Here is a 25,910-nt window from a genome sequence, read left to right as displayed (position 1 = left end):
AATCCCCGCAACGGGGTGAGCTCCCGTTGCTTGATCCCTGCTCCTGCCAACCTAGCAGTTCAAAAGCACACAGTGCAAGTAGATAAATAGGTACCGCTCTGGCGGGAAGGTAAACGGTGTTTCCATGCACTGCTCTGGTTCGCCAGAAGCAGCTAAGTCATGCTGGCCACATGACCCGGAAGCTGTATGCCAGCTCCCACGGCCAATAAAGTGGACCAATAAAGCCACGACTGGACCTAATGGTCAGGGGTCCCTTTCCCTTTCCCTATATTATATAAAAGCGAACAAGAAACAAAGGAAGCAGCTAAATAAATATTGGAAGGTGCACTGAGGCCTTTTTCAAGCAGCTGCTGGTTCCTAGTGTGTACTGTATGTCTATTGGAAATGACCAAATCCAACAGGTGGCTCTTCCTCTGGAAAGGCGGGATGACATTAAACCATGTTGTCGTTTGGGGGGAAAGGGGTCTCTCGGCTCCTTCCCCTTTCCTGAGAATCCGCCCCAGCCCTCCGAGGCGCGGGTCAGGCTGCCCTACTCGACGCCCCCGTCGAGGCGAGCGGAAGGCCGCAGGGCGTGGGCGCTGCTGCGAAGGGCGCCTCCTCCTGTCTGGGGCCGGAGCCAGGCGGCGGGGAGGAGGCGGGCCCGGCTTCCGGAGAGGGGAAGCCCGCCCTATTTGTACTTGGTCTGCCGCTCCGGCTCAGTCACTCGCTCGCCTCCTCCTGCCGGGGAAGAAGATGCTGCGCTCGGAGACGACCCTCGTCTTGGCGGCGCTGCTCGCGCTGTTCTGGCCCGCGGGAGGCGACCCGGCCCCGCCGAAAGCGCTCTGGAAGCAGCAGCAGCACTTTCGGCTGTCGCTGAACCCTTACACCGCGCTGGCCCGCCGGCCCGCGCAGACGGCCCTCGACTTCTTCAACTACCTGCAGAGCTCGCCCAGCTCTCTGCGGAGTCTGGCCTACGTCAAGAAGGCGTCCGCCAAGGTAAGGCAGGGCAGGGCTCCTTGGGCCGAATGGTCTAGGGGGACAGGGAAGCGCACTCTGCACATGGGCAGAGGCGCGGCGCTTTGGAACGCCGCCGGGGGAATTGTTCGAGGGGGCGTGGCTTAAGTTACATGTGGGGTAAGCATTTGTACCGGGAGTGGGGCCCATGGGCGTGGGCAGGGAGGGGCGGCTGCCCCCCTAAATCAATTCAATAAGTACAAAATGCTTAACTGAGCTTCTGCCCCCCACCCTGGCCAAACCCATGAGAGGGGCTTTCTCCAAAATCCACGCGCAGTGTCTGGAAGAGAGCCTTCTGTGGGACTTCTGCAGATGGAGTGGACTCTATTCTACAAAAGCAGCTTCGGACTCCTTAATAAATGTGTCAAGTCCTTAAGGCATCACAAGACAGCTTTGCTGCAAAGCAGACTGAAATGATTCCCCCTATGGAAATCCTCTGTTAATGTCCCCCCCCCCCGCCCCACGGTAGAGCCATTGTGCCTTTTGAGGTGGCAGAAATGTATAGTGGGCAGGTGTGTGTGTGTGTGTGTGTGTTCAGCTCCTTTCTGGGGAAAGCTCCACCTGTTAAACTTCTGTCTGACTCCCTAGAAAAAAAAGTTGGCAACTCTAGAATTTGCTTGTAAACTGAAGAAAAGGCTGACTGTCACGCAGAAGTTGACCATGTTGGTGAGCCCACTGGGTCCTGTCCATGCACACCTGTGCTTGATTTGGAGTAAAATGCTGCTTGGTGTAAGGTAGCAGGAAGACCCTCAAGCTCGCAAGACTGGAGCTGGAAAGTTCAAAGAACTCTTGCCATCACAGCTGGGCTCCAGGGCAACTTGTTTGCTCTGCCTGCTGGGAGTGTGGCCAACATGTGTGACTGTGTGATGCTCTGGCATAATGCAGGCTTGTAGTGATGGTCGCCAACTGTATTCCCATTGATGGCTTATAATGGAGCTAGGTTGTTCGTTTTTCTCAATTTGGGTTAGAATCCTAGAATGTCAGAGATCTAATCCAACCCTTTGCAGTGCAGGAATCTTCTACCCACCATGGGGCTTGAACCCTTGACCCTGAGATTAAGAGTCTCACTCTCTACTGAGTGAGCCATCCCAACTGGCCTAGGGGAAAACTCATCAAAACACAATACTTCATAAGAAACAAGAGGATAGATGCCCAGGGAGATATGGATTGTGGCTAATGCTGTGTGTACACTGCTTCTGAAACCAGCTGTGGGAGTACACTGGTTGTGGAGTATATGGGAGTGTGTGCAATGCCTTGAAGGGCTTTAAAAGGGGTGCGGGATAAGCTTATTCATGGTTGAAAATGGACACTAGTTGCTGCAGGACACAGCTGGGGAGAGTACTGTTGCACTCATAGCCTGCTTGCAAGCTTCCCATACAAGGGACTGTTCACATAAAAACTCAGTGATGTGAGCTTTGTTGCTCGACAGTGACAAGTTGCTAATATGCAGAAGGGATGGGTGATCTTTCTTGCTTTTCATGCATGTTTCTGTATGTTAATGACTTGTTGGGTAGCTAAAATTGTAAGGTACTAGAATTGATGTAAATGTGTACAGGGTCTTTTTGCAATAAAACTGGTTATAACTTGATGCAAGTGTTTAACAATTGGGGCTGTTAAGTCTGACCATACATCACTGTGATATAATGTGGACTTTCAGAAGGGTAAAACCACAAGTCTTAACCACAGTGTAACTTGCAGTTTCCTAAGAACGTAAACCTGGCAGCTATAGAATACACTATGTGCATTTCTAATAGCTATTTCATATATTGTAGTGTCGACATTTTTAAATTAAATGTTTTACATTCAAAAAAAGGAAAAAAGAAGACTTTAAGGCAGGATTAAAGATTAAATAGAACTTTGGTCTGAACTAGCAGGACTCTTAAGTTCTTGTGATAGGATGGGAACAGCTTGGTCTGAAACTGCACATTTCCAGAGAACTGATGACTCCTACTATCCAGCTGTTGTTTTCATTGGTATTTTGAATCATGAGTTCACCAGAAATTTGTCCCCCCAACTCTGTGGAGTCATTGGCGAAGCTGCTAGACTGAAAGTTTTAGCATTGTTCCTGAAGAATGTTTCCAAGAGGGCACTTGTGAACAATTTAGAAAGACAAGGGGGCAGGGTCCTAAAATTTCTGTTACACACAGCTGCTCCAGATGGGATGCCTTGGCAGTGAAATATTTCAATGTCTGTGTTTGATCTGAAGGAGCTACAGTTTTATTTAGCAGACCTTAGTGGAAGCCGCTTCCTTAGTGTTAAGTTATTATGTCAAACGGTGAATACTTTCCAAGAAAATTGCTTAATTCAAATAACATTTGTTTTCTATTTTGAAAATCTTGATGACCTCCTTTTTCCATTATGTCGTATTTTGCAAACACAATGCTTGAAGTTGGAACTCTGTAATCATTTCTCATTAGGGTGGAGGAGCCATAAGATTTGAGGTTCGTATACTACACTGTGAGATGGAGATCACATATTATTCAGAATTTGCACCCTGACTTTTCTTCTAAAGAAGGCCTAAAGCAGCTAAGCAAAAGAACAACCACCAAAACCCTCATGGCCTTAAAATAGCAATTAACATAATGCCAATGTCAAGATCTAAGCAGAAAAAAATACAACTCTAGTAATCTAAGCAATCAGTACAATATATTTACAAGTGCAGGCAAAATAGCTCAGTCAGAGCCTGAGACACAATCTCTTTTTTTTTTTTTTTAATAATTTTTATTAACCAGCCAATCAAATCAAATTAAATCACATCACATAAATTCCAAATTACAAAGCCGAATTTTAAATTTTGTTGGGGGGGCCCATATTTCAATATCCGAAGGGGGATTCTGATCATCTTCTTGCTACTGCGTTAATGTCCAAATTAATCCAAATCAGTCCAAACAGAGTTCATAATTCTATCCAGTCTTATCTTGCTGTTTCCATATCACATCTTGTTCATATATTTTCTCTTTTTTCTTTATGATCTCTTCTGATAGTCTCCTTAAGCCGATAAACACCAATAATAATCCTGTGTGAATTTTCCGTTCTTCCAGTCCTCAAATCGAGATGGTTTCCATATATCATCACCTTCATAGATAACAGCGCTTTTTCCATCATTAATTACAGAACTGTCATTCTTAAGTCCCACTGAGGAGTTTCACCCACAATATAAAAACAGCTCTATTTCTCTATTTCTCCTCTCAGACTTAAGTCCTCTGACAGAACTTCCCAATATGGCGACGGCATTTTTAACTGCACCATTCCAAAGCTCTTATACATTCCACGCTCTTCTTAAAACATGCTTTGGTTCGAAAGTTTATCTCCACACAGCCTTAAATCCACAGCTTAAGTCCTTAAAACGACAATTCTGACTCGTGAGGGGAGGGGATTCTTGTTTAATCACATAAGGAAAGAAAGGAAAGTTTTCCCCCCTCCCCCATCAGTCATTTGCCATACCGTATCTTGGCGTATCTTCTCATGTTTTATTCTTGTCTTGTTTTATCAGAGATCTCTTCTGTTAGTAGTCTTTACTCTCCCTCCTTCCTTGAGATATGTGCATTCCTTCATCCAAATTGTTTCTTTTGAAGTTCTTGCAGCTAGTGGCACGGATCAGGGATGGCGTCCAGGAGCGCCGGAATCCCACAGGAGGGCTTTGTGCCTAGTGCCCCCATCCCCACAAATTCGGGGGTGGTATAGGGCACAGCAGGCAAGGGCAGTCCCCCCCCCATCCTGGGGGGGGGGGTAGGGAGGCTAATTACTCCCATCATCGCCTCCAAATTACCTCGTGTGGGTCGGAGAGATGTTATTGTTAGCCATCTTCCGATGCGCCCCCTAGTGGCCCCCCTCCTGAGACACAATCTCAGGGTTGTGGGTTCAAGCGCCATGTTGGGTGGTGAAAAGATTTCTGCATTGCAGGAGGTTGGACTACGTGATTCTCGTGGTCCCTTCCAACTTTGATTCTAAGAAAAGTTATACCTAGGCCAACAGACAATGGACAAACTGATGTTATCCTACTCCCAAAGAACCCATGGCTACCACCTACGCTCCCCCAAAAGATCAACCCCCCCAGTCTAATCTGAAATAAAAGACGAAAAGAGAGAGTCTTCGGAGGAAGACACTGCCCTAGCACCATGAGTCATACCTTGGCTTTTGCAGATAAGAGATGAAAGAAAAAGGAAGTGACTCTCATCCTCCACTCTCTTCTTGTCAACGATGAGGAGGCAAAAATTAGTTTGACAAAACCCCAGAACCCTCAGAACACAGCCACACTCATAAAAAAAAGAGGTAAGAGGCTGGAATAGGGCTGGTGCTTGCAGCTTCCCCCAAGGGACAATTGGAGGTGTGAACCTCAGCAGAAGTGCCCCCTCCCCATCAAATGCAGAAGTGGTTACAAGCAGCCAGATGGAACTACTTTACTGGGTGGGTGGACTTCCTTCTTCAAGGCTTCCAGGTCTCTTTAGGTGTGTCTGTTAAGTGCCTTCAGCAGCAAACAATTCTGGTACCAGGGCAGGGTCTATCAATAGGAAGATTTCCCCACCCCGCAGTGCCCAGCTTTTCTGACTTATGACACTGGGCTGCTGCTGTGCTCCCTTTAAACCCTGATGAGTGGTTCTTAAGGGGCAGTTTTGCAGGTGAATCGCATCCATCACAAATTCCAGAAGAGCCACATATTGGGGGCTGTTATTAAGCCTGATCACATACTGTTTAATCCATTGTTAAGTTACCAGTCCGTTCTGTCCTAAAGAATAAATTAATTGCAGTATGAATCTTGTAGTAACCTGTAGTGTGAATCTGCCCTTAGTCAATCTGGGTAGGCCCCCAGTCAGCAGTGTGTAAGCAAAGTTCTCACTTCCTCATCATAGAAAGGGACACAAAGGACACATTGGACCAGGTATTACCTCTGCCATTTGTCACAAATTTTGAGATGCTGTTGATTGTTCTAACATCTCCCAGTTATAATGGCATTAAAATGGTATTGTTATGACTTTGGATCATATATGAACGGCAGGGTTTAGCACAAAACCATAATTCAAAATTGGCTAATGGCTTTTTCCAAGCAAAACTGGATCGGTTTAATGTGATTGGTTCCTTCTTGCACTGCCTTGTACATTTGTGATTGAATAGTCCCGACTGAGTCAGGCCAGAGGCCTGTCTAGACCAGTATCTTTCCCCCTTAGTATCCAGTCAGATGTCTATGGGAAGCCCACAAGGCAGTGATAGCCTAATCATATTTTAAAGTCCGTTGCGACATCTTGTGGCAGTGAATTTCATACATTAATTAATTCCTTTGTAAAATTCTCTCTTTTCATATGTCTTGCATTTCCTTCCCATTGGATGTCTCTGAGTTTTCTTGTATAATGAGAGGCATATTAATTTGACATTTTACAGCCATGCTCACACAATGAGATACAGCTGTTTCAGAATGTTAACAGTAATTTATTTACTTTTGGCACAAAGAGAGAGTAGCCACTTTGCCAATGTTTCCTAAATGAACTTTCAATTTAGGATCTTGTGTGCCAATATCAAAGTGGTTTGAGTTTCCAGGGGTTTCAGGTTTGAGGCACAGCAGAGACTGTGGTGTCTTTATGATATATGGTTTATTTAAGCATACACACACACACACACAACCTGAGCCTATGATGGAGAGGTTCACACAAGATCTTCCATAGCCACAGCCTTTGATTCAAACAGAAACCAATCATTGCTCTCGAACTCTGATCTGACTCTCTCTAGCTTGCTGCTTTCCTTCTAGATCACATCACTTCCAAACTCTCTTTCTAACTAACCATTAGCTGGGAAGGTGATCCCACCCATCTGCCGTCTCACACAGAGACTCCTTCCTTTCTTAAGGGAATGGCCCATCTCCCAGGCTATCGCCACAGGAAACTAGCCTGGCCTATATTTTAACACTTGCTGGATCCAGGAGTTAGAAGGGTCTTTGCATACAGTCTACATCCACCCCACCCACTCAAAACCATACAAAGGCTCAGTTGTCAGCAGCAAAGAGAATGTGAATTTGTGATGAAAGCCATTCACACATTTAAAAAAAAAAAATTATGTTATCCAAACAGGCAATGTTTGCTAATGAATAAAATTGTAAAGCCAGGAGTATGTTGTGCTATCCAAGCATGCTAATGAAAAACCGGGCTTGTTGTTTGGATCTCTGGCACAGCCAAGTGCTGATGAGGCTGTATACAGCAGAGGATAAACATATTCAGCCTCACTTGTGAAGATCTCAAAGAGCCCCCTGCAAACCTAGTCCAAGTGGGTTAAGACCAAAGCTCTCCTAAGATCTGCTGCTGGCTCTAATCTCCACTTGAATAATAAATCTTGTATTCCATTCTGTCCCTTTGAAAATCTGAAGAAATATCCTTAAGCAGGCAGCAAAAAGCCTGGGGCAATGTTTTCTCTCCTCCCCACCCTCTGTTGTATTTCAGAGGTATTCGCTGGGTAGAAAAAGACAAGAGTAAGCATTCTTTGTAATGTTTTACAAAACAAACCAGCTGTCTGGCCAGGATTGAAGGAGGGTGTTTGTTAACATTTCCTGCCTTTGGACTTCATCAAAAGTGTGTTTCTTTGGAGGAAGTTTGATCTGAAGCTATTCTTCAATGGAAAGACCTACTGCTTTGGGAGCAGGGCAGGTGGTGGTGGCAGCGGCGGTGGGGAAGGCGCAGCACAATTTCATGTGCTCAAAAACCTATTCAGAACACTCTACCTCTTTGATTCCAGCTTGGCATAAATACTTGCCAGTTCCAGGGACTCCATATATACTTGCTTGGCATGGTAGATGTCACCTTGTGGCTTGCTAAATACAAGGAGGTTCTTTTAATGAGATTCAGAAGCAATACAAACACAAGGGAGTGAGAAGATTAAAGATCTTATTCTAAACAGCAAGCATTGTATACATTACCAAGCAAGGACTTCGATCTGTCACTGGGAAGCCTTCAAGAAGTGGCGAAGTGACCCCAAGTAGCCTTCATTTGCACGACCCACTGGCCATCAGTTCATGCATGAGCTGCTTCTGAGAACTATGCCCAAAATGCATCTGATTTGTAGATAGCTAACTTGTTAGCCTATGTGCCTTGCTCTACTAGCTAGTGCAGATTATTATTTCGCTAGCCCCCCCTTCCAATACTGCACATTCCTCCAAACAAAGTCTACCATCAAAGAAGGTCAGAAGGTACCCTGCATTATCACTTCTTTCCAACAAATTAAAGGCTGTTCTCAGCCATCAAAGAACAGAACAAGAGATAGAGGGGAAGTAAACAGAGTCAGGAAGAGATAACCACGCTAGACCACTAGCTCCTCGAAATTACAATTATCTTCTACAAAAGATTGCCCATACACCTTGCCAACCTATGCCCACCTACCATATCCTTTTTACAGGCATGGCCCTCGTTGGAGTTAGAATTTGGCAGTTTCTAGCCTGTAACCTGGGACGCAGGTGGCGCTGTGGGTAAAAGCCTCAGCGCCTAGGGCTTGCCGATCGAAAGGTCGGCAGTTCGAATCCCTGCGGCGGGATGCGCTCCCGTCGTTCGGTCCCAGCGCCTGCCAACCTAGCAGTTCGAAAGCACCCCCGGGTGCAAGTAGATAAATAGGGACCGCTTACCAGCGGGAAGGTAAACGGCGTTTCCGTGTGCGGCTCTGGCTCTGGCTTTGGCTCTGGCCAGAGCAGCGATGTCATGCTGGCCACGTGACCCGGAAGTGTCTCCGGACAGCGCTGGCCCCCGGCCTCTTGAGTGAGATGGGCGCACCAACCCCAGAGTCTGGCAAGACTGGCCCTTACGGGCAGGGGTACCTTTACCTTTACTAGCCTGTAACCTAAGGGGTGTTCACTTTCGCATCAGCAAGTTTATGCTGCAATAAATCTGTTAAGCCCTCAACGTGCCACAAGGCTTTTGGCTACTTTTCTTTTTTTTTTAATGCAACAGACCAACCTAGCTAACCCCTCTGATAGAAATTGCATTTGGTTCAGACAATGTTCCCGCAGCTCACATACCCAATGGAAGGAAGTATCTTTCTACAATGTGATCCCTCTGGGTTGCAACCTCAAGCCTGCAAGTGCTTGTCGACACCATTTTCTGCATGTTGCTGCGGGAGTATTGCAAGCATGGATGTCATTGTGGCCATGGTAAATCGCTTTATCCCTCCACCACCATTTTTTAAACTCTTGCCCTTCCCCTAAACAGCTCTGCCCCCCCCCCAATTTTACCTACATTTCGCTCACCCGACATGTTGCTCTAACATTAGCCTCATAACTCAAGAGTGTGACTTGCTCCACATCACACAAATAAGTTTATCACTGAGCTTGAACCCAAGTCTCATCAGTCCAGATCCAATACACTGTCAACGATACCATTCTGATCTAAGCAATGCCCTAGTTTTGTGCCCACAATCTTATCGTATACAACTCTTAACCCAACAGCAAACAAAGGAAGTGGCAACTGGCTGTGTGGAGGTTTTGCACAACCATCATTGGGTTGTATGGAAAAAAGCCGTGCGAAATCCATCTCAGTAGACTCCATTACCGATCTCTTTCTCTCATGCTGGAACAATCTTGAAAACTATTCCCTTTTGGATGTTTTGAGTTTCCCTCCCAGTAAAAACCTTGATATAGCTTTTAAATATAAAAGGAGACGATTCATTATGGGGATTCCTTCACTTCCCAGATATCCAGCTTGCTTTGCAGTGGTGAAATTCATTATTGTTTCTTTCCAGCTGCCAGATCTCCTCTTGGACAGAGCGCCCATTCCTTGAGTGCTCCGATGCAGAGCATAGCACAGTAATATTAGAAGTTGGGCTTGCCAAATTTTCCCTTAGTAAGCAGCTATCTAAAAGATAGGAATCTGATCCGGAACAGAATTTGGCCATCTTTTAACTCCCCGCCCTCAACTCCCTGCTTTGAATCTGACTTTTACCAATTCCTGTTCTACACCTAGGGCAGGGGTAGGCAACCTAAGGCCCAGGGGCCGGATGCAGCCCAGTTGCATTCTCAATCCAGTCTACGGACGGTCTGGGGATCACCATGTTTTTACATGAGTAGAATGTGTGTTTTTATTTAAAATGCATCTCTGGGTTATTTGTGGGGCATAGGAATTTGTTCAATTTTCCCCCCAAAATATAGTCTGGCCCACCACATGGTCTGAGGGACAGTGGGCCAGCCCACGGTTGAAAAAGGTTGCTGACCCCTAACCTAGGGCATTATTCAACACAAGTCTTAAGCAAACTTCATTGATTTCAGTTGACTTAGGCTGCAATCCTATAACACACTTATTAGGCAATAAGTCCCGTTAAATAAATGGTGGGCCTTATTGACTAACACAACTAACAACTCGGCCTTAGGCATTCCTATTCAGAAAAAAGCCCTACTGGGTGCAAAGGGAATTCCTCCCATGCAAATGTATCTAGGGTTACCATATAAGAAGGTATTGAAGAGAGGGGCATTTTGGGGGGGACTGCCCTGCCACTTTCACCCCCCCAAAAAAACCCCACACACAAAATGTCCCTTAAAGCAAGTTCCCCAAACGTCAACCTCAATCCTGCTCTTACAAGCTAATTTCCTGGAACTTGCTTTAGGGAGAGTATTTTTTAATGTGGCAGTACCTTACAAGGGCTGGCTTGTAAAAGATATGCTTAGCTTCCATCATTTATTATGAAGCAGCAAATAGGTAAAGGTAAAGGTACCCCTGCCCGTACGGGCCAGTCTTGACAGACTCTGGGGTTGTGCGCCCATCTCACTTAAGAGGCCAGGGGCCAGCGCTGTCCGGAGACACTTCCGGGTCACGTGGCCAGCGTGACATCACTGCTCTGGCCAGAACCAGAGCCGCACACGGAAACGCCGTTTACCTTCCCGCTGGTAAGCGGTCCCTATTTATCTACTTGCACCCGGAGGTGCTTTCGAACTGCTAGGTTGGCAGGCGCTGGGACCGAGCAGCGGGAGCGCACCCCGCCGCAGGGATTCGAACCGCCGACCTTTCGATCGGCAAGTCCTAGGCGCTGAGGCTTTAACCCACAGCGCCACCTGCGTCCCCCGAAGCAGCAAATAGGTAAAGGTAAAGGTACCCCTGCCCGTACGGGCCAGTCTTGACAGACTCTGGGGTTGTGCGCCCATCTCACTTAAGAGGCCAAGGGCCAGCGCTGTCCGGAGACACTTCCGGGTCACGTGGCCAGCGTGACATCGCTGCTCTGGCGAGCCAGAGCCGCACACGGAAACGCCGTTTACCTTCCCGCTGGTAAGCGGTCCCTATTTATCTACTTGCACCCGGAGGTGCTTTCGAACTGCTAGGTTGGCAGGCGCTGGGACCGAGCAGCGGGAGCGCACCCCGCCGCAGGGATTCGAACTGCCGACCTTTCGATCGGCAAGTCCTAGGCGCTGAGGCTTTAACCCACAGCGCCACCTGCGTCCCATGAAGCAGCAAATAGCTCCTATTAAATTCACTGATTTCATTGGGTCTGCTTTGAGTATGACAAAATTTGAAAGCAGCCCTGTGGTCCTAAAGTTGGTGGGTTTCACTTTCCACCCATTACCAAAGCAGTTGTTATTTACGGCATTTTAATGAGAACATAGAGAGAGCCGCACGTTTCCATTTCCTTTGTCGGGTCTCGTTTGACCCAGAGGTGGCCTGCTTGTTGATGTAAAATGTCAGACATAGTAATGCAGTTGTAGGGGTTTGCTTCTGAATCAGGATCATCACTGAGGGATGAGCAATACATTATCACTCAGAGGATAATGTGCTGTTAGTAACAGACTGACAAAAGAAGTTTTTAAACAGCACACATCTTTTGAAACTGGCAAACACCTGTGTATAATACATAAACTTGTCTGTCTTCCTGTATGACTTGATATTCTAAATTTTGAAAGGAGGCTGGACTTTGGTGGATAATATTGTTTATAGAATGTTCCTCTTCAACCAGGCCTTTTGACTGGTTAATATTCTACAACCTTTTAAGTGTCTTTGAGGTGGTGGTGCGTTTATTGTTTTGTTGTTTTTGTTTTAACTATTTAGATGTGTTTTTGCCTTGTATTTTATCACAAGCAAAATGCTGTGTATAACCACAAGGCATTCACTTTAAAAAGCAATAGTCCTTTTTTACTTACACTGATCTTCAGCTCTATAAAGGATTTTATTAGAACGAATTTTTATCTCTCTGATGATCAGCCTATCACTAAATTTGATCAAGACTGCTGACTATGTTTTACCACAGCAGGTTTAAACATCCTGTTCTAACTAAAATAAACAAAGTTAAGTTTTAGGCTTACTTCTGGTAACTTTAGAGAGAGACATGGCTGTGACTATCAGGAAAGGACCCTGAACCTCTGAATTTGCCACTATACCACTGCATGCACCGACAAACTATGGTTGGTTGGAAATGGAAAGGAAGGCTTCTGATTGCCTTCTCCTAGCGGTGCTAGAGGAGGAGTATGCAAGCCAGAGACTCACATGGTGCTAACATTGAGCTCTCAAATTTCAGCAGCGCCCCGTGCGACACTAAAATCCTCCCCCCATTGCTGCCTCTTGCACTCTGTTCTAGAGCATTATTTTGGTGCCCCCTGCAAAGCAGTGCCCAGTGCAGCCATACTAGTCGTGCTACCCTAAAACTGCCTCTGCGTTTAACCATAAAGAGGTAAAGGGACCCCTGACCATTAGGTCCAGTCGTGGCCAACTCTGGGGTTGCGGTGCTCATCTCGCTTTATTGGCTGAGGGAGCCGGCATACAGCTTCCGGGTCATGTGGCCAGCAGGACTAAGCCGCTTCTGGTGAACCAGAGCAGTGCACAGAAATGCTGTTTACCTTCCTGCCGGAGCAGTACCTATTTATCTACTTGCACTTTGACGTGCTTTCAAACTGCTAGGTTGGCAGGAGCAGGGACCGAGCAACAGGAGCTCACCCCGTCACGGGGATTCAAACTGCCGACCTTCTGACTGGCAAGTCCTAGGCTCTGTGGTTTAACCCACAGCACCACCCATGTCCCACAGCGCCACCCGCATCCCAATACAGTGGTGCCCCGCAAGACGAATGCCTTGCAAGACGGAAAACCCGCTAGACGAAAGGGTTTTCCGTTTTGGAGGCGCTTCGCAAAACGAATTTCCCTATGGGCTTGCTTCGCAAGACGAAAATGTCTTGCGAGTTCCTGCGGGTTTCCCCCCTTTTCCCCCCCTTTTCCTAAGCCGCTAAGCCGCTTATCAGCTGATCGCTAAAAGCCGCTAAACCGCTAATAGCGCTAATCCGCTAAGCTGTCAATGGGCTTGCTTCGCAAGACGAAAAAACCGCTATACGAAGAGCCTCACGGAACAGATTAATTTCGTCTTGCGAGGCACCACTGCACTCCGCATTTAACCATACTTAGCATTGTATCTGAACCAGCAGGGTAGGGTTGCCATGTTTCAAACAGTGAAAATCTGGACAGCTTTTTTGGTGGGGGGGAGAGGAGAGATGATTTCTGCCTGGACATTGCTGCCAAATGTAGTGTTCAGGATATGTCCAAGAAATTCCGGACATATGGCAACCCTACACCAGGGTCTTGGCTTATAAAAAGCCATATAATGATTGCTCAGGTTACTTTCTTCGGCCCTAACAGAACACCATGTTACTATTGTTTTTACAGATAGGGATGTCTAAGCAATGTGATGCTACTAGGGCTAGAAATGCTGTTAAACAAATCCATGAATAAGTGACATTTATTAAAACCTGAACAGTATTCAGTGGCCAGATGTAATGCCTGAAGCTAGATATCTCTTGAAGCAGTATTTTTTTCTGCTTCTTCTTTTCTGTATTGAAAGATTAATCTTGCAGAGGTAAAATGATTCCTCAGTGCATTTCTTTGCTAGCGAGGAGCCTATAAAACAAGCAGTGCATTGTCAAGGTCTAAACTCTCTAGCAAGCCGTTTTGGAATTCCCTCACCCTTCCTTATCTGTCTAGCTTGCATCCTTTCGGGATATGCAGAAATGGTGCTTGAAAATGTACCTGCTGTTTTGGACGAGAGTTTAGGGACCAGGCCAGTGTTGTTCACCGGACCGTTTCCAAATGACCAGGTATTTTTAAATAACTGAGAAGATGCATGGAAATTAAGCCCTGTACAGACACACGGCAAGTCGCATCATGAAGCTTGGATGACTACAGCTGCCAATTAATTGGATAGCTCCCATTCTGCCCTTGTGCCTGTAACTGCAGCCAGTTCTTCCTGATGTTCAATTAGAAACTTTGTGGTCTAATCACAGTTCATGTGAAGGGGTTTGTGTGTGAAGACAAAATGGTTGTGAATACCTTGAAGTAATAAGCCAAGATATACGGTAATCATACGAATGCAGCCTCTCTTGGGCAAGCAGAAACCAAAAAAGACCTTTTGGAAGTTTTACTGAGGGTTAGAAAGGAAGTTTTCTTTTTGGATCACGCAGACAAGTTCTTACAACGTATAAATTAAGGAGAAGTTCGCTACATATTTATCATTTTTTTAAAAAAACAAAAAACAAACCCCACAACATTTGTTTGGACGGTTTGATTTAAATCGCCACACAAAAGGGCTCATTGGAACAATTTCTTTCAATCAAGTTTCCAACTTTGAACCTGCAGCAGGACATCATTTGAATGCTAAGTATTATTATAATGTGATGCTTCTAGGTGGCTTTTTTATGCCTCTGGATTCATTGTTGTTCTTTTTAAAAAAATGCTGTGAAGTGCAACTGTTGCTTCTTTCTCTTCCAGTTTATCCCAGGAGTTGAGCGCAAGTACTCCCTGAAGTTTGCTACAAAAGATGCTAAATCTGGGGTAAGTTTGCACAATAAAATGGAACTTTGTTTCACATATGGTACTTCCCAGACATGTTTTTGCTGAGTCTTCCTTTGATAATCACTGGCCCCTGCCCAAGTCACTTCTCTTATCCACAGGGAAAGCAACAAACCTGCCGTGGCTTCTTAGTGCTTGACCTATTGGCAAACAAGGGTCTGCACAACCCTTGGCTATAATGGATTCCCTTTTCCCTTCTAAACACCTGCTGAAAATTGTTCTGTATAAGTAGGCCTATCCAGACGTATAACTTGGTTGTAGCTGTTTTTAAATATGTTTAACATGTTTCATTGAGTTTATTTGTTGTTTGGATGTTTTTATTTTAATTTTGGTTGTATTTCTATCACAGAGGTTTGTTTTGGGGGAAGGACAGGATATAAATGTTAATTCAGATGCAAGAAACACCCCCCGCATCCCCTCTGCCCTGCCTCATGCAGGTGTATGCCATAGCTGTCAACGTTTCCCTTTTTTAAAGGGAAATTCCCTTATTCCAAATAGGATTCCTTGCAAGAAAAGAGAAAAGTTGACAGCTATGGTGTATGCTGTTCTTAAGCTAAGGGAACCCATTGTCTATCACTATTGTTTTTGTCATGGTGCTGGCATTGAAAGTCCAAACATTTTTTATATTGTTTGGTGCATTTTATGTTTTTTACCTTTATTGTATATTACTTTTGCATTGATATGTATTAAGTTCACCACTTGGGGGGGGGGGGCTTAAAAAGTGGCATATAAATAAATCATGCCAACACTGGTGCTTGTTCTAGAAGAATTTGTTTGCTGCCCTGTGGTGCTGGAAGACATGTGCAGGTCTGCACAACTAGTCATAGCTCAACAACACCTTCCAAGTAGTACATAGCACACACTCCCTTGGTGGTTCAACTGATTCCTCCCCACCCCCACCCCCAATACTTCTACCCAAGCACAGAGTGCCTGGTGCTTCTTCACAACAACACACCTCCTGCATCTTCCTCCCACATTCTGCAAAGAGGCGAGACTCCATCTCTCGTCCCAGATTTTGGGGGGCAGGTGTCATGTGTCTGCAATTCAGTAAGTGCAACTTCTCTGGTCATGTGTGGATGTAAGAAAGGCAGCACCCCAGATTTGTGATGTCCTTAAAAGCGCACATGGCAAGAAGTGAGGAGGAATTGAGGAGAGCGCAAAATATGGTCTGAAGCTCAACATCCAAAAAACGAAGATCATCGCCACTGGGCCCATCACCTCCTGGCAAATAGAAGGGGAAGAAATGGAGGCAGTGAGAGATTTTACTTTCTTGGGCTCCATGATCACTGCAGATGGTGACAGCAGTCATGAAATTAAAAGACGCCTGCTTCTTGGGAGAAAAGCAATGGCAAACCTAGACAGCATCTTAAAAAGCAGAGACATCACGTTGCCAACAAAGGTCTGTATAGTTAAAGCCATGGTTTTCCCAGTAGTGATGTATGGAAGTGAGAGCTGGACCATAAAAAAGGCTGATTGCCAAAGAACTGATGCTTTTGAATTATGGTGCTGGAGGAGACTCTTGAGAGTCCCATGGACTGCAAGAAGATCAATTTATTCTGAAGGAAATCAGCCCGGAGTGCTCAGTGGAAGGACAGATGCTGAAGCTGAGGCTCCAATACTTTGGTCACCTCATGAGAAGAGAAGACTCCCTGGAAAAGACCCTGATGCTGGGAAAGATGGAGGGTACGAGGAGAAGGGGATGACAGAGGACGAGATGGTTGGACAGTGTTCTCGAAGCTACCAACATGAGTTTGACCAAGCTGCGGGAGGCAGTGGAAGACAGGAGTGCCTGGCATGCTCTGGTCCATGGGGTCACGAAGAGTCAGACATGACTAAACGACTAAACAACAAATAAAAGTGCACATGAAGCTGCCCGATATCATTGGTTCATCTAACTCAGCATTGTCTACAATCTTTTCACTCCAAGGGCCCACCCTTAGTCCTCAAATGCAGTTTGGGATAAAATTGTAAGGTTGGAAGGGACCTCAAGGGTCATATCTAGTGCTGTGCAGGAATCACAGATGAGTAATCCCTGACAGATGGCCAGCCAACCGCTGCTTAAAAACCTCAAAGGAAGGGGAGTCCAGAACCTCCCCAGGGAGTCTGTTCTACTGTCAAACATCTCTCACCACCAAGTTCTTCCTAATTAGTCGGGATCTCCTTTATTGTAATTTGAATCCATTGGTTCAGGTCTGGAGCAGCAGAAAACAAGCTTGCTTTATCATCCATGTAATAGATAGTTGAAGATTGCTCTCGGTCTTCTCTTTGCCAGGCTAAACATACCCAATTCCCTAAACTGTTCCTCATAAGGCTTGGTCCTCCTCCTCTGAACGTGTTCCAGCTTAACAATATCCTTCTTAATACACTTCTTTTTAACCATATATCTGTATGGTAGGCGTGCTGCTGTTGTGACCCATTTGAAGATCAGTAGTCCACATGGACTGGTCATGGGTTCTCTAGGATTGCAAGCTTAAATTAGATATTTACCAAGTGATTGTTTCACATGTGCTTTTGAGGGAGAGGGAGATAAGCCCTTAGACTAGGGGTCCAGATTGACATTCTGGCATGTGGAAGATGGGTTAATATGTCCCCCACTTACTGTTTTCTGACCCAGCACACACACCCAGCCTACTTTTTGCCTCCAGAAATTATTTGCTTGTACAGCACTTATTCTCAGAATGTGCTTCTTGGACTCACTAGTGGGTTCTCTGGACCAGGCATGTGGGAATGTAAAAGCCTTTCAATTGGAAGTAAATAGCATCGTTTTGTATTTTGGTTTTCCCCCCTAAGCAAAATCTAGGCTCATGCCTTGCAACTGTTCGGTACCAGAGAGAAAAGCCTAAACCGAAGGTTGATATTGTGTGCCCACACAGCAAAGACCCAGAGGGCCTAGCCCATCTTCCACAGAATATGCTACAGGACGTCGCCTTGTTCCACAGCATCAGAGGTATATCTCTTGCAAATGATCTTTCTGGTACCTCTCATTCCAGTTAGCAAAATTAATCAATGTTGCATGAACCTAGACTGATAAGAGATGCCAGGAAAACTAGTGTGAATGCCATGATCCTGCACTTGTTACAGCTGCCTGTGGTTTGCAAGTCCAGTAACACGAGGGCTTTCTTCTTTAGTAATCAGTAGCTATTTCCCCTTTTTCTGACTGTGGGAGAAGGCAGAAGGGTAGCCAAGTTGCTGAGGCTTAATCCTTTTGAGTTCCCAATGAATAAGGAACTCAGTCCCTCTATGTAATTTGCACACAAGGAGGAACCATTTCCTTCCTTTCAGCCCAGCACAGTGCTTGGCCAAAGCGTCTTTGTGGGTGGAAAAGCAGGATGTTAAGAGCAGTCGCAGCAGGTCCTTCACCTCTGGCATTCCCTCAGGTTCACAGCTTGCACGACAGACATGCATATTGGCAAGATGATTATGAGTTCGTGAAGCAGTCTGTCTGTCTCTTTCTTTCCTTTCTAAGTGGCACATATATGTTCATTTGAATAAAAGTTCATCCTTCACCTCTCCCACACCCAAAGCTTTTTTAAAGGGAGGGGTTGCAAATCAGCTCCTGACATTTGGGAAAAGGCATGGTGGGGGAGAAATGTGTTAGCAGAATTCAAGAACTCTTAAAGTTGCCACATAACACCGGTCTTGAAAGACCTACATTGGCTCCCAGTATGTTTCCGAGCATAATTTAAAGTGTTGGTGTTGACCTTTAAAGCCCTAAATGGCCTCGGCCCAGTATACCAGAAGGAGCATCTCCACCCCCATCGTTCTGCCCAGACACTGAGGTCCAGCGCCAAGGGCCTTCTGGCAGTTCCCTCGCTGCGAGAAGCAAAGCTACAGGGAACCAGGCAGAGGGCTTCTTGGTAGTGGCACCCGCCCTGTGGAATGCCCTCCCACCAGATGTCAAAGAGAAAAACAACTACCTAACATTTAGAAGACATCTGAAGGCAGCCCTGTTCAGGGAAGTTTTTAATGTGTGACATTTTAATGTATTTTTAATCTTTGTTGGAAGCCGCCCAGAGTGGATCTGTCCCGTCCCTACCTGGATATGCCAGGAATTGAATTGGGGATCTTCTCAATGCTCTGCCACTGAGCTATAGTAGTCAAATTGGTGATTTCTGCAGCCAGCTTCCCCCCACTGAAGCCGAAGTGAGGCAAAAACTCACATAATCTGTTTTTCCAAAGTTTACCCGAGATAAATGGATTTTTGTTTTCCAAGAAATGGAAGCATGATCAGGCCAGCTCTGCCATTCTTAACATTGGCAACTATTCTCACCCTAGTTCTTAAAATTCCCATGGGGTGGGGGGAAGCTTGCCTCATGTGCAACTAGGCCCTGAGCATCCGTCACAGGACTCCAGGAGAGCCTCAGTCTGCTTGTCATAAAAGAATCTCAATATCCTTTTTCCTTAAAATACACACACAAAACCCCCACTATTTTTCTGTCTGCAGGTGGCAACAAGCCCCCTCAGGATTTTCTGCAGAATTTGGCCACCATTGGAAACAGTTACATCTCATGGGAGAAATCATCTGAACACAGAAGTTACACTGTGACACAAGTGATGAATTTGAAGCCGTGGGTAGGTGAAATTCTACACCTGCACAAGGGGAAAACGGGCCTTGTGCAGCAGATTTTGCAGGCCTCAGCAGCAGTGGGGGCAAAGCTCATTCTGCCCTCGGACAACCTTCCATCTGTCTGCCTCCTTACTTACAGCCAGTCTAAGGGGTGCGGCGCCTGTCAGCCTCTTTAGTCTTGGTGTTGCCTTTGTACAGAGGATGAGGTGTGTGTGTGTGTGTGATGGACTGGCTGGACGCAGTCGAGTGGTGCTTACTCCCTGGTAAGTATGTTTTAAGCTTAAAATCAGTAGGGCTTTTTTTTTTAATTAAAAAAAAGGGTGACTCACTTTTCTCTGCCATCAAATGCAAACAACACAAATGTGATGCTATCAAGAACCGTATTTTTTCCACACCAGACCATAAGACACACCTAGTTTTTGGAGGAGGAAAACAAAAAAAAAAATATTCTGAATCCCAGAAGCCAGATCTTGCTGTTCTGGCTTGTGAGATAGCCACGCGCAGCCTCTCCCAGGCAGCGGGAGGAAGACTCCCCAAGAGCCGCGCTCCCTTTAAAGAGAGCCACACACACGCTCCACACGGCTCTTTAAAGGGAGCGCTGAGCAGAGCCTCTCATCTGCACTTGCTCCATAAGACGCACACACATTTCCCCTTACTTTTCAGGAGGGGAAAAGTGCATCTTATAGAGCGAAAAATACGGTAAGTTCCAAGATCGGGCACAGCTTTAGTGCAATAAGCAATGATAAACAACAGTAGCTTCAAGCTAGTTGCAAAAGCAGTGGAGGGGTGTGTGGATGTCCTAAGGAAGCTTTGTTGTGTATACCAGAAATGCTATGGTACTTCTTGACTGCACTTGGAATAAAAACAGGTAGTTTTTGCTGATGTAACGTGAAACACAAAATTGCATAGAGCCGCCCCCACCATCCCTGGATCAAATAACAGTTTCTTTCATATTTCACTGAATGCAAATCACTGCATTTTCTAAGTGGAATTTTTGAATGACCATCTTCTTCTTCCAGGTAAGAAAATACATTAATTTCTTTGAAGTTGACTACACCGCTCAGCTGACAAATGATTCCTCAGAGGTAAGAATACTACAATACTTAAGATTGCATCTCACTCATGTAATAAGTGTGACTGTGCAGCAATCATCTACTTTGAAAAATATCATAGTAAGTGGCTAAGAAACTGAGCTGAAATTAGGGTGTATCAGCCATGAATTCACTATGTGGTCTGTCAAGTTGTTCTCTCTCAGGCTCAGTAAAACAGAATAAAAAGCTTCAGTATCCTATGTGTTTATTCAGCAGTCCCCCTAAATTCAACAGGGTTTGCTCCCTAGTAAGCAGGCTTATTTATCTACTTGGAAGCAAGTCTTATTTGTGTTCAATGGGACTGTGTCTATGATCATCTTAAACTGCAACCCTGTACCCTTTCACCTGGGAATAATCTCCACTAAACTTAACGGGACTTATAAGTGGCAGGCTTGGTGGGAGAGGGCCTTCTCAGTGGCTGCTCCCAGATTTTGGGACTTCTGCTTAAAAGAAGCTAGTCCTTCCACTGGCAGGTGAAGACTTTTATTGTGCCAACAGGCTTCGAGGAATTGGCTGCTTTTAACGAAAGAGTTTGTGCCATGAAATGTTTATGGCCCATTATCTGAATGCTTGAATAGTTAGTTTTAATTCCATTACTATTTAATTGCTTTTTAATTACTGGGGTTTTTTTTCTATTTTGTCTGTCTGGGGGAAAAGGTGGGATCTAAGTAAATACTCCGGCTTCTCCTCAGATCGTATAAATCTTTCGCCTTTTAGTAAATAAATGAATATAAGACTTCAGAGTATTTAAGTGTAGAATTGGGCATTTAAGCACTCAACAGTGCTACATAAATACTGATAAATACTTTTGTCTGCTTCTCTAGAACCTTTCCTGCCATGTGCGTGTTGCCTGGAGACCTGGCTTGACGGCACGAGTGAAATATGACTGCTCTTCAGAGGACGACTCTTCAGAATCTGCAGATGGTTCTGGGGTGGAAGAGGGATCTGCTAATGGGGTCATACTTCAATATGATGAAAATAATTTTTAAGTAGGAAGAATGCCTGCATTATAAAGCTGTAAACATTTTTTTTGCGAAGGTGTAGATGACCTTCCATTAATATTCCAAAACCACTGTTGTGATTCTTCTATATAAATCATTACCGCATATTTCAAAGCTTTGCACTAGTCACTTCTGAGCTACCATAAATATCCTCTTTTCTTTGTAATTTCTGAAAAGAAAAAAATATTTTTGCTAAAACTTCTGAAAACTTTTTTTAAAAGAAAAGAATATATGTAAAAACTACTGATTTGTCACCAAGTTTCTGGTAGGAGGTAACTTTGTATGAGACAAATTTAATATATAAACAAATGTCTTTTAAGTTTCTTAAAACTGCCATTTTAAATAAATATTTGATAAAATATTTTAAGTTTTAAAAATAAAACAGTTGATGCTAACTTTTAACATCTCCAATAAAATGAATACCGGTACGTGTATGCTGTCTTATTTTACATGAGTTGGTCAATTTCAAAATTATTCTGTGTAGCAGGGAGAAGATACTGAATATGCAGGGAAAGTGAAAACTGATTAAAATTATGAACTGCTTTTCATGGGACACTTTCTGAAACACATGATAAATTTGCTACTAAAGACTGACCTGCCTCCAGCAATCTTGTAATTATCTACTTCAGTTTTAGCTGGAAATATATATACCTTTCCAAATTCTTTTATCAAGACAAGAGTTTTTTTTAAAAAAAATCATGTATCTCTGCAACAGGACAGCTGGCATTATCTATCATGGGGCTCACATGGGAGGATAAATAGAACATGGGCAGTCAATATAATTTTTAAAGTAAAGCTAAAGACATTTTATTAAATTAAGACAGTGACTAATTAATGGAATTTCTATGTGAACATTTCAGCAACAGTCTTTTGGTGACTTAATAAAGTCGATGTATCGATCCAGGATGAAGTCTGCTCTGAATATTAAAGAGTCATTAAATCAATAGAGCTTAGCGGCAGTAGATGTTTGGTGGCAGGTCCTCACGATCAGCTCACATGCAGGGAATCAGCTCTTTGCCTTGCCCTTTTTCACAGGAAGTTGTCCTGTTGCTTCTAGGTATCTGTTAACTAATTCTTCCTGGGTACTGGATAAGCAGGGCTGGTATTTGACGTATTCCATTGTGTATTCGCCTTTCCCCTGCAGACAAGAGAACCTTCACATTACGGACAAATTAAACAAATTCTTAACTCTATGCATCACGCAAAACGTGACATCGTTTCCATGTAACACGTGAAACTAAACACCGTAAATGCAGAAGTGGTACGGCAACCGTCGACTGCCTCTTGAGCAGGCGCCTGAGCTTACAAACCAGTGCTGATCAGTACGTAGTTACTTATGATAAAAGGCAGCAAGGGCACTGTCAGCTTCAGAGCATCTCAGTTTAAAACCAGGAAGATAAACATGCAGGACAATGTTAACATAAGGTTGCCAGGCGTCCCCGTTTCCCGGGGACAGTCCCTGGATTTACAAATCAGTCCCCATACAAAATCCATTGAAGTTGAAAAGTGTCCCCGCCCGGATTCATTGGAAAAAATCTGGTAACCTTATGTTAACAGGGATAAGGATTGAACACATGGGAGGGTGGGTTGCTAATTATAATGGATTAAGAAAGCCTCCGGACCAGAAAATGTAACATAGGTAGTGGTTGGCTTACTCCTATCGTATGTCACAAAAATTGTCACTTTCTTGATATGCAGCTGCAATCTAACATCTGGTGGTTTATTCCAAGCCTGGTGGTTTATTCCAAGCCTGCAGCATGAGGACTTCAGACCCCCCTTTCCTCTGTGCTGCTTTCCTATCTGCACCTTTCCTTTCCTTCCTTCACATTTTCTTCCGCTGCTTCCACCATTTTCCTTCCCCTCTCTTGATTCCGTTGGTCTCTTCCTCTCCTCCTCCTTTCTCAGAATTGCTTTCCCAGACATTCTTTGCCTTCCCCCTTCAGGCACCTGCTTAGTCTACCCCTCGTTCTCTAGAGCTGCTTGCCTTGGTGCTCTATGACGCTAAGAAAACTCAGCCCAACACTGTAGCCCAAGGCTACAGCGCCATCCTCGCAAAGGACCTTTAGTGCGCTGCAGTAGGGATGTGGCTACAACACCAGAAACAGTAAACGTCAGCCAACAATGCTTTCTGCAAGAGAGAGATGTTTTGTTTTGTTTGTTCTAAAAAATAAGCTCAGAAATTATATATTCGCTTACCTCTGTGCACGACCTCAGTTCGTTAGAATATCCAAACATATTATTCAACGGCACCTGGTGGCAAATGGAGAATGCACGTGATGCGGATTTTGGTGGGAAGGAGATTATTTCATATTTAAGGAAATCTACATTGCATCCAGGGGGACGCAGGTGGCGCTGTGGGTTAAAGCCTCAGCACCTAGGACTTGCCGATCGAAAGGTCGGCGGTTCGAATCCCTGCGGCGGGGTGCGCTCCCGCTGCTCGGTCCCAGCGCCTGCCAACCTAGCAGTTCGAAAGCACCTTCGGGTGCAAGTAGATGAATAGGGACCGCTTACCAGCGGGAAGGTAAACGGCGTTTCCGTGTGCGGCTCTGGCTCGCCAGAGCAGCGATGTCACGCTGGCCACGTGACCCGGAAGTGTCTCCGGACAGCGCTGGCCCCTGGCCTCTTAAGTGAGATGGGCGCACAACCCCAGAGTCTGTCAAGACTGGCCCGTACGGGCAGGGGTACCTTTACCTTTACCTTTACATTGCATCCAAGCCACATTCAGAGGTCCCATGAGTGAAACTCCGCTCACTCTGCTAGTCTGAGCAGGGGGGTTGACTGCTGCAAGAACAAGGCGCTAGACTAGGGCTACCTAAACCCAATTCCGATCATCTCTCTCACTCCAAGCACGTCCCTCGGAATTACAAAGCCAGAGTTTGGGAAACACACTAGGCAAAGTGCACACACATACTTTGCACAGGGCTAGTTCAAATGTAATTGACTCTGCTTAATAAATGCTGCTTTATAAAGGTGAGAATGGGCACTGGATCCACAAGTTCCCCGCTAACCGCTCTCTCTGCATGCTTGTTTTAGCACTGATAACCCGGCTTACTTTTAACCACAGTACTTTTAATCCCATTCCCATTTGGAATGGGAAATGGTGAGCCTTTATCTTATCTTACTATGTAGCATATAAAGACATCCTGGTTAGTTAAAGGGGGAGGAATTAAGCCACAGGTTTTGCTTTTTTGGAAGCAGTGAGAAACTCATTCAAATACCGTGAGAAACTGGCTGAAATTAACTAGGACACAAGCACAAAAGGGGTCCAAAAATACAGTGGTGCCCCGCAAGACGAATGCCTCGCAAGATGAAAAACCTGCTAGACGAAAGGGTTTTCCGTTTTGGAGGTTCTTCGCAAGACGAATTTCCCTATGGGCTTGCTTCACAAGACAAAAATGTCTTGCGACTTTTTCCGACCCCCCCCCCTTTTTCTAAGCCGCTAAGCCGCTTATCCGCTAAGCCGCTAATAGCGCTAATGGGCTTGCTTCGCAAGATGAAAAAACAGCTAGACGAAGAGACTCACGGAACGGATTCTTTTCGTCTTGCGAGGCACCACTGTAACTATCCATTTAATAAACTGATTTGTGTCTGAACTCGTTAACAAAATTTGGATTTTTTTAAAATATTATTTTACCTTAAAGGACCATGACACTGATTATAGCTCGCCCAACAGAAAAACATTAACTGAGCAAAGAGGAACTCTTAATACATTGTGTTATGGGCTGGCCAGTTGGGTGGAAAGGAGAGTTAGGGAGGGAAGGGGTAGGCCAGCTCCAGGCAGGTTGTTTTCTCCCCATTCCAGGGCTGCATCCAAAGCCTCTCCTTATCTGCCTCTGGTGTGTCCCCAGGATGCTTCTCTTCCTCCTCCTCTGCAGCTGGGAGCACTGATGACAGAGGAAAGACAGTTTTGGAGATTTGCACAGCAGCAACAAAGAGGCCTCTGGGCAAATCCTCCTAGTTCTGAGTCCTAAGCAGTGCTTTCAAAAATATGGTTAGGTTCCCCTGGATTCAGTCGTAAAGCAAGAATAGTTGAGCAAGCTCAACAGCACCTACGTTAGCGTAGAGAGTGAAATAGCCTTCAGCCCCGTCCTGTCCTGTGATGATGCCATGGCGGCGATTGACTCCAGCAATCACTTCTCCTTGGAATTCGTTGGGTGCCACCACTTCCACAGACATAATGGGCTCGAGAATACACATGGTTGCATTTTCCAAAGCTGGGTCCAAAAGAAAATATATTAGAACACTTACCTTCGTATGTCATTTCTTAATTTTTATCTATACATTTCCCCCATTAGTTTGAAATGAAAAAGCAACAGATAAATGCACACTGAGACATTAAACATCTGCAAACAGCAGAACTGCTTGGGCATGCCAAAATGTATCACCTAACAATATTAGAATGAGCGTTGGTACTGAGTGCAGCAAAGACTACTTTTGCAAAGTTTTGGGAGTCACCTAAGCAGACCAAAGGAACTGAGTAAATGGA

At 45.1% G+C, this 25,910-nt stretch overlaps 2 protein-coding genes and 2 long non-coding RNA genes across 4 annotated transcripts in view; 2 read left to right on the top strand and 2 right to left on the bottom strand.

Annotated features, from left to right (window-relative positions):
* The window catches only part of LOC307217238, a 98,893-nt gene that overhangs the window by 54,682 nt on the left and 18,301 nt on the right, over nt 1-25,910 (top strand). The window lies entirely within an intron of this gene.
* LOC307217143 (ovocalyxin-32-like) lies at nt 699-21,852 on the top strand. Its single transcript, XM_079978289.1, has 6 exons — nt 699-975; nt 14,685-14,747; nt 17,556-17,712; nt 19,210-19,337; nt 20,352-20,417; nt 21,248-21,852. The coding sequence occupies exons 1-6, from the start codon at nt 733-735 to the stop codon at nt 21,410-21,412; spliced, it is 822 nt and encodes a 273-aa protein (XP_079834415.1). The 5' UTR covers nt 699-732; the 3' UTR covers nt 21,413-21,852.
* On the bottom strand, nt 4,833-10,573 carry LOC307217269. Its single transcript, XR_013839509.1, has 3 exons — nt 10,175-10,573; nt 8,803-9,916; nt 4,833-8,414 (listed from the first exon to the last, which is right to left on the bottom strand). It is a non-coding gene; the product is annotated as an uncharacterized lncRNA (long non-coding RNA).
* Nucleotides 22,204-25,910, bottom strand: part of GFM1 (G elongation factor mitochondrial 1) — a 41,194-nt gene continuing 37,487 nt past the window's right edge. Inside the window, exons 16-18 of the mRNA XM_079977866.1 lie at nt 25,478-25,638; nt 23,621-23,674; nt 22,204-22,562 (exon numbers count right to left, since the gene is read on the bottom strand). Coding sequence (XP_079833992.1) covers nt 22,431-22,562; nt 23,621-23,674; nt 25,478-25,638 — 347 coding nt within the window. The 3' untranslated portion in view covers nt 22,204-22,430. The remainder of the gene's footprint in view (nt 22,563-23,620; nt 23,675-25,477; nt 25,639-25,910) is intronic.

Source organism: Podarcis cretensis, assembly GCF_951804945.1.
Source record: "Podarcis cretensis genome assembly, chromosome: 5".
NCBI lineage: Eukaryota > Metazoa > Chordata > Lepidosauria > Squamata > Lacertidae > Podarcis > Podarcis cretensis.
This window is presented reverse-complemented; position numbering and strand designations above follow the sequence as displayed.

Coding starts and splice junctions, on each gene's coding strand:
- LOC307217143 (XM_079978289.1), top strand. CDS start 733: ATGCTGCGCTCGGAGACGACCCTCGTCTTGGCGGCGCTGCTCGCGCTG. Junction 14,748..17,555: donor CAAAAGATGCTAAATCTGGG/GTAAGTTTGCAC, acceptor TTCCCCCCTAAG/CAAAATCTAGGCTCATGCCT. Junction 20,418..21,247: donor TGACAAATGATTCCTCAGAG/GTAAGAATACTA, acceptor CTGCTTCTCTAG/AACCTTTCCTGCCATGTGCG.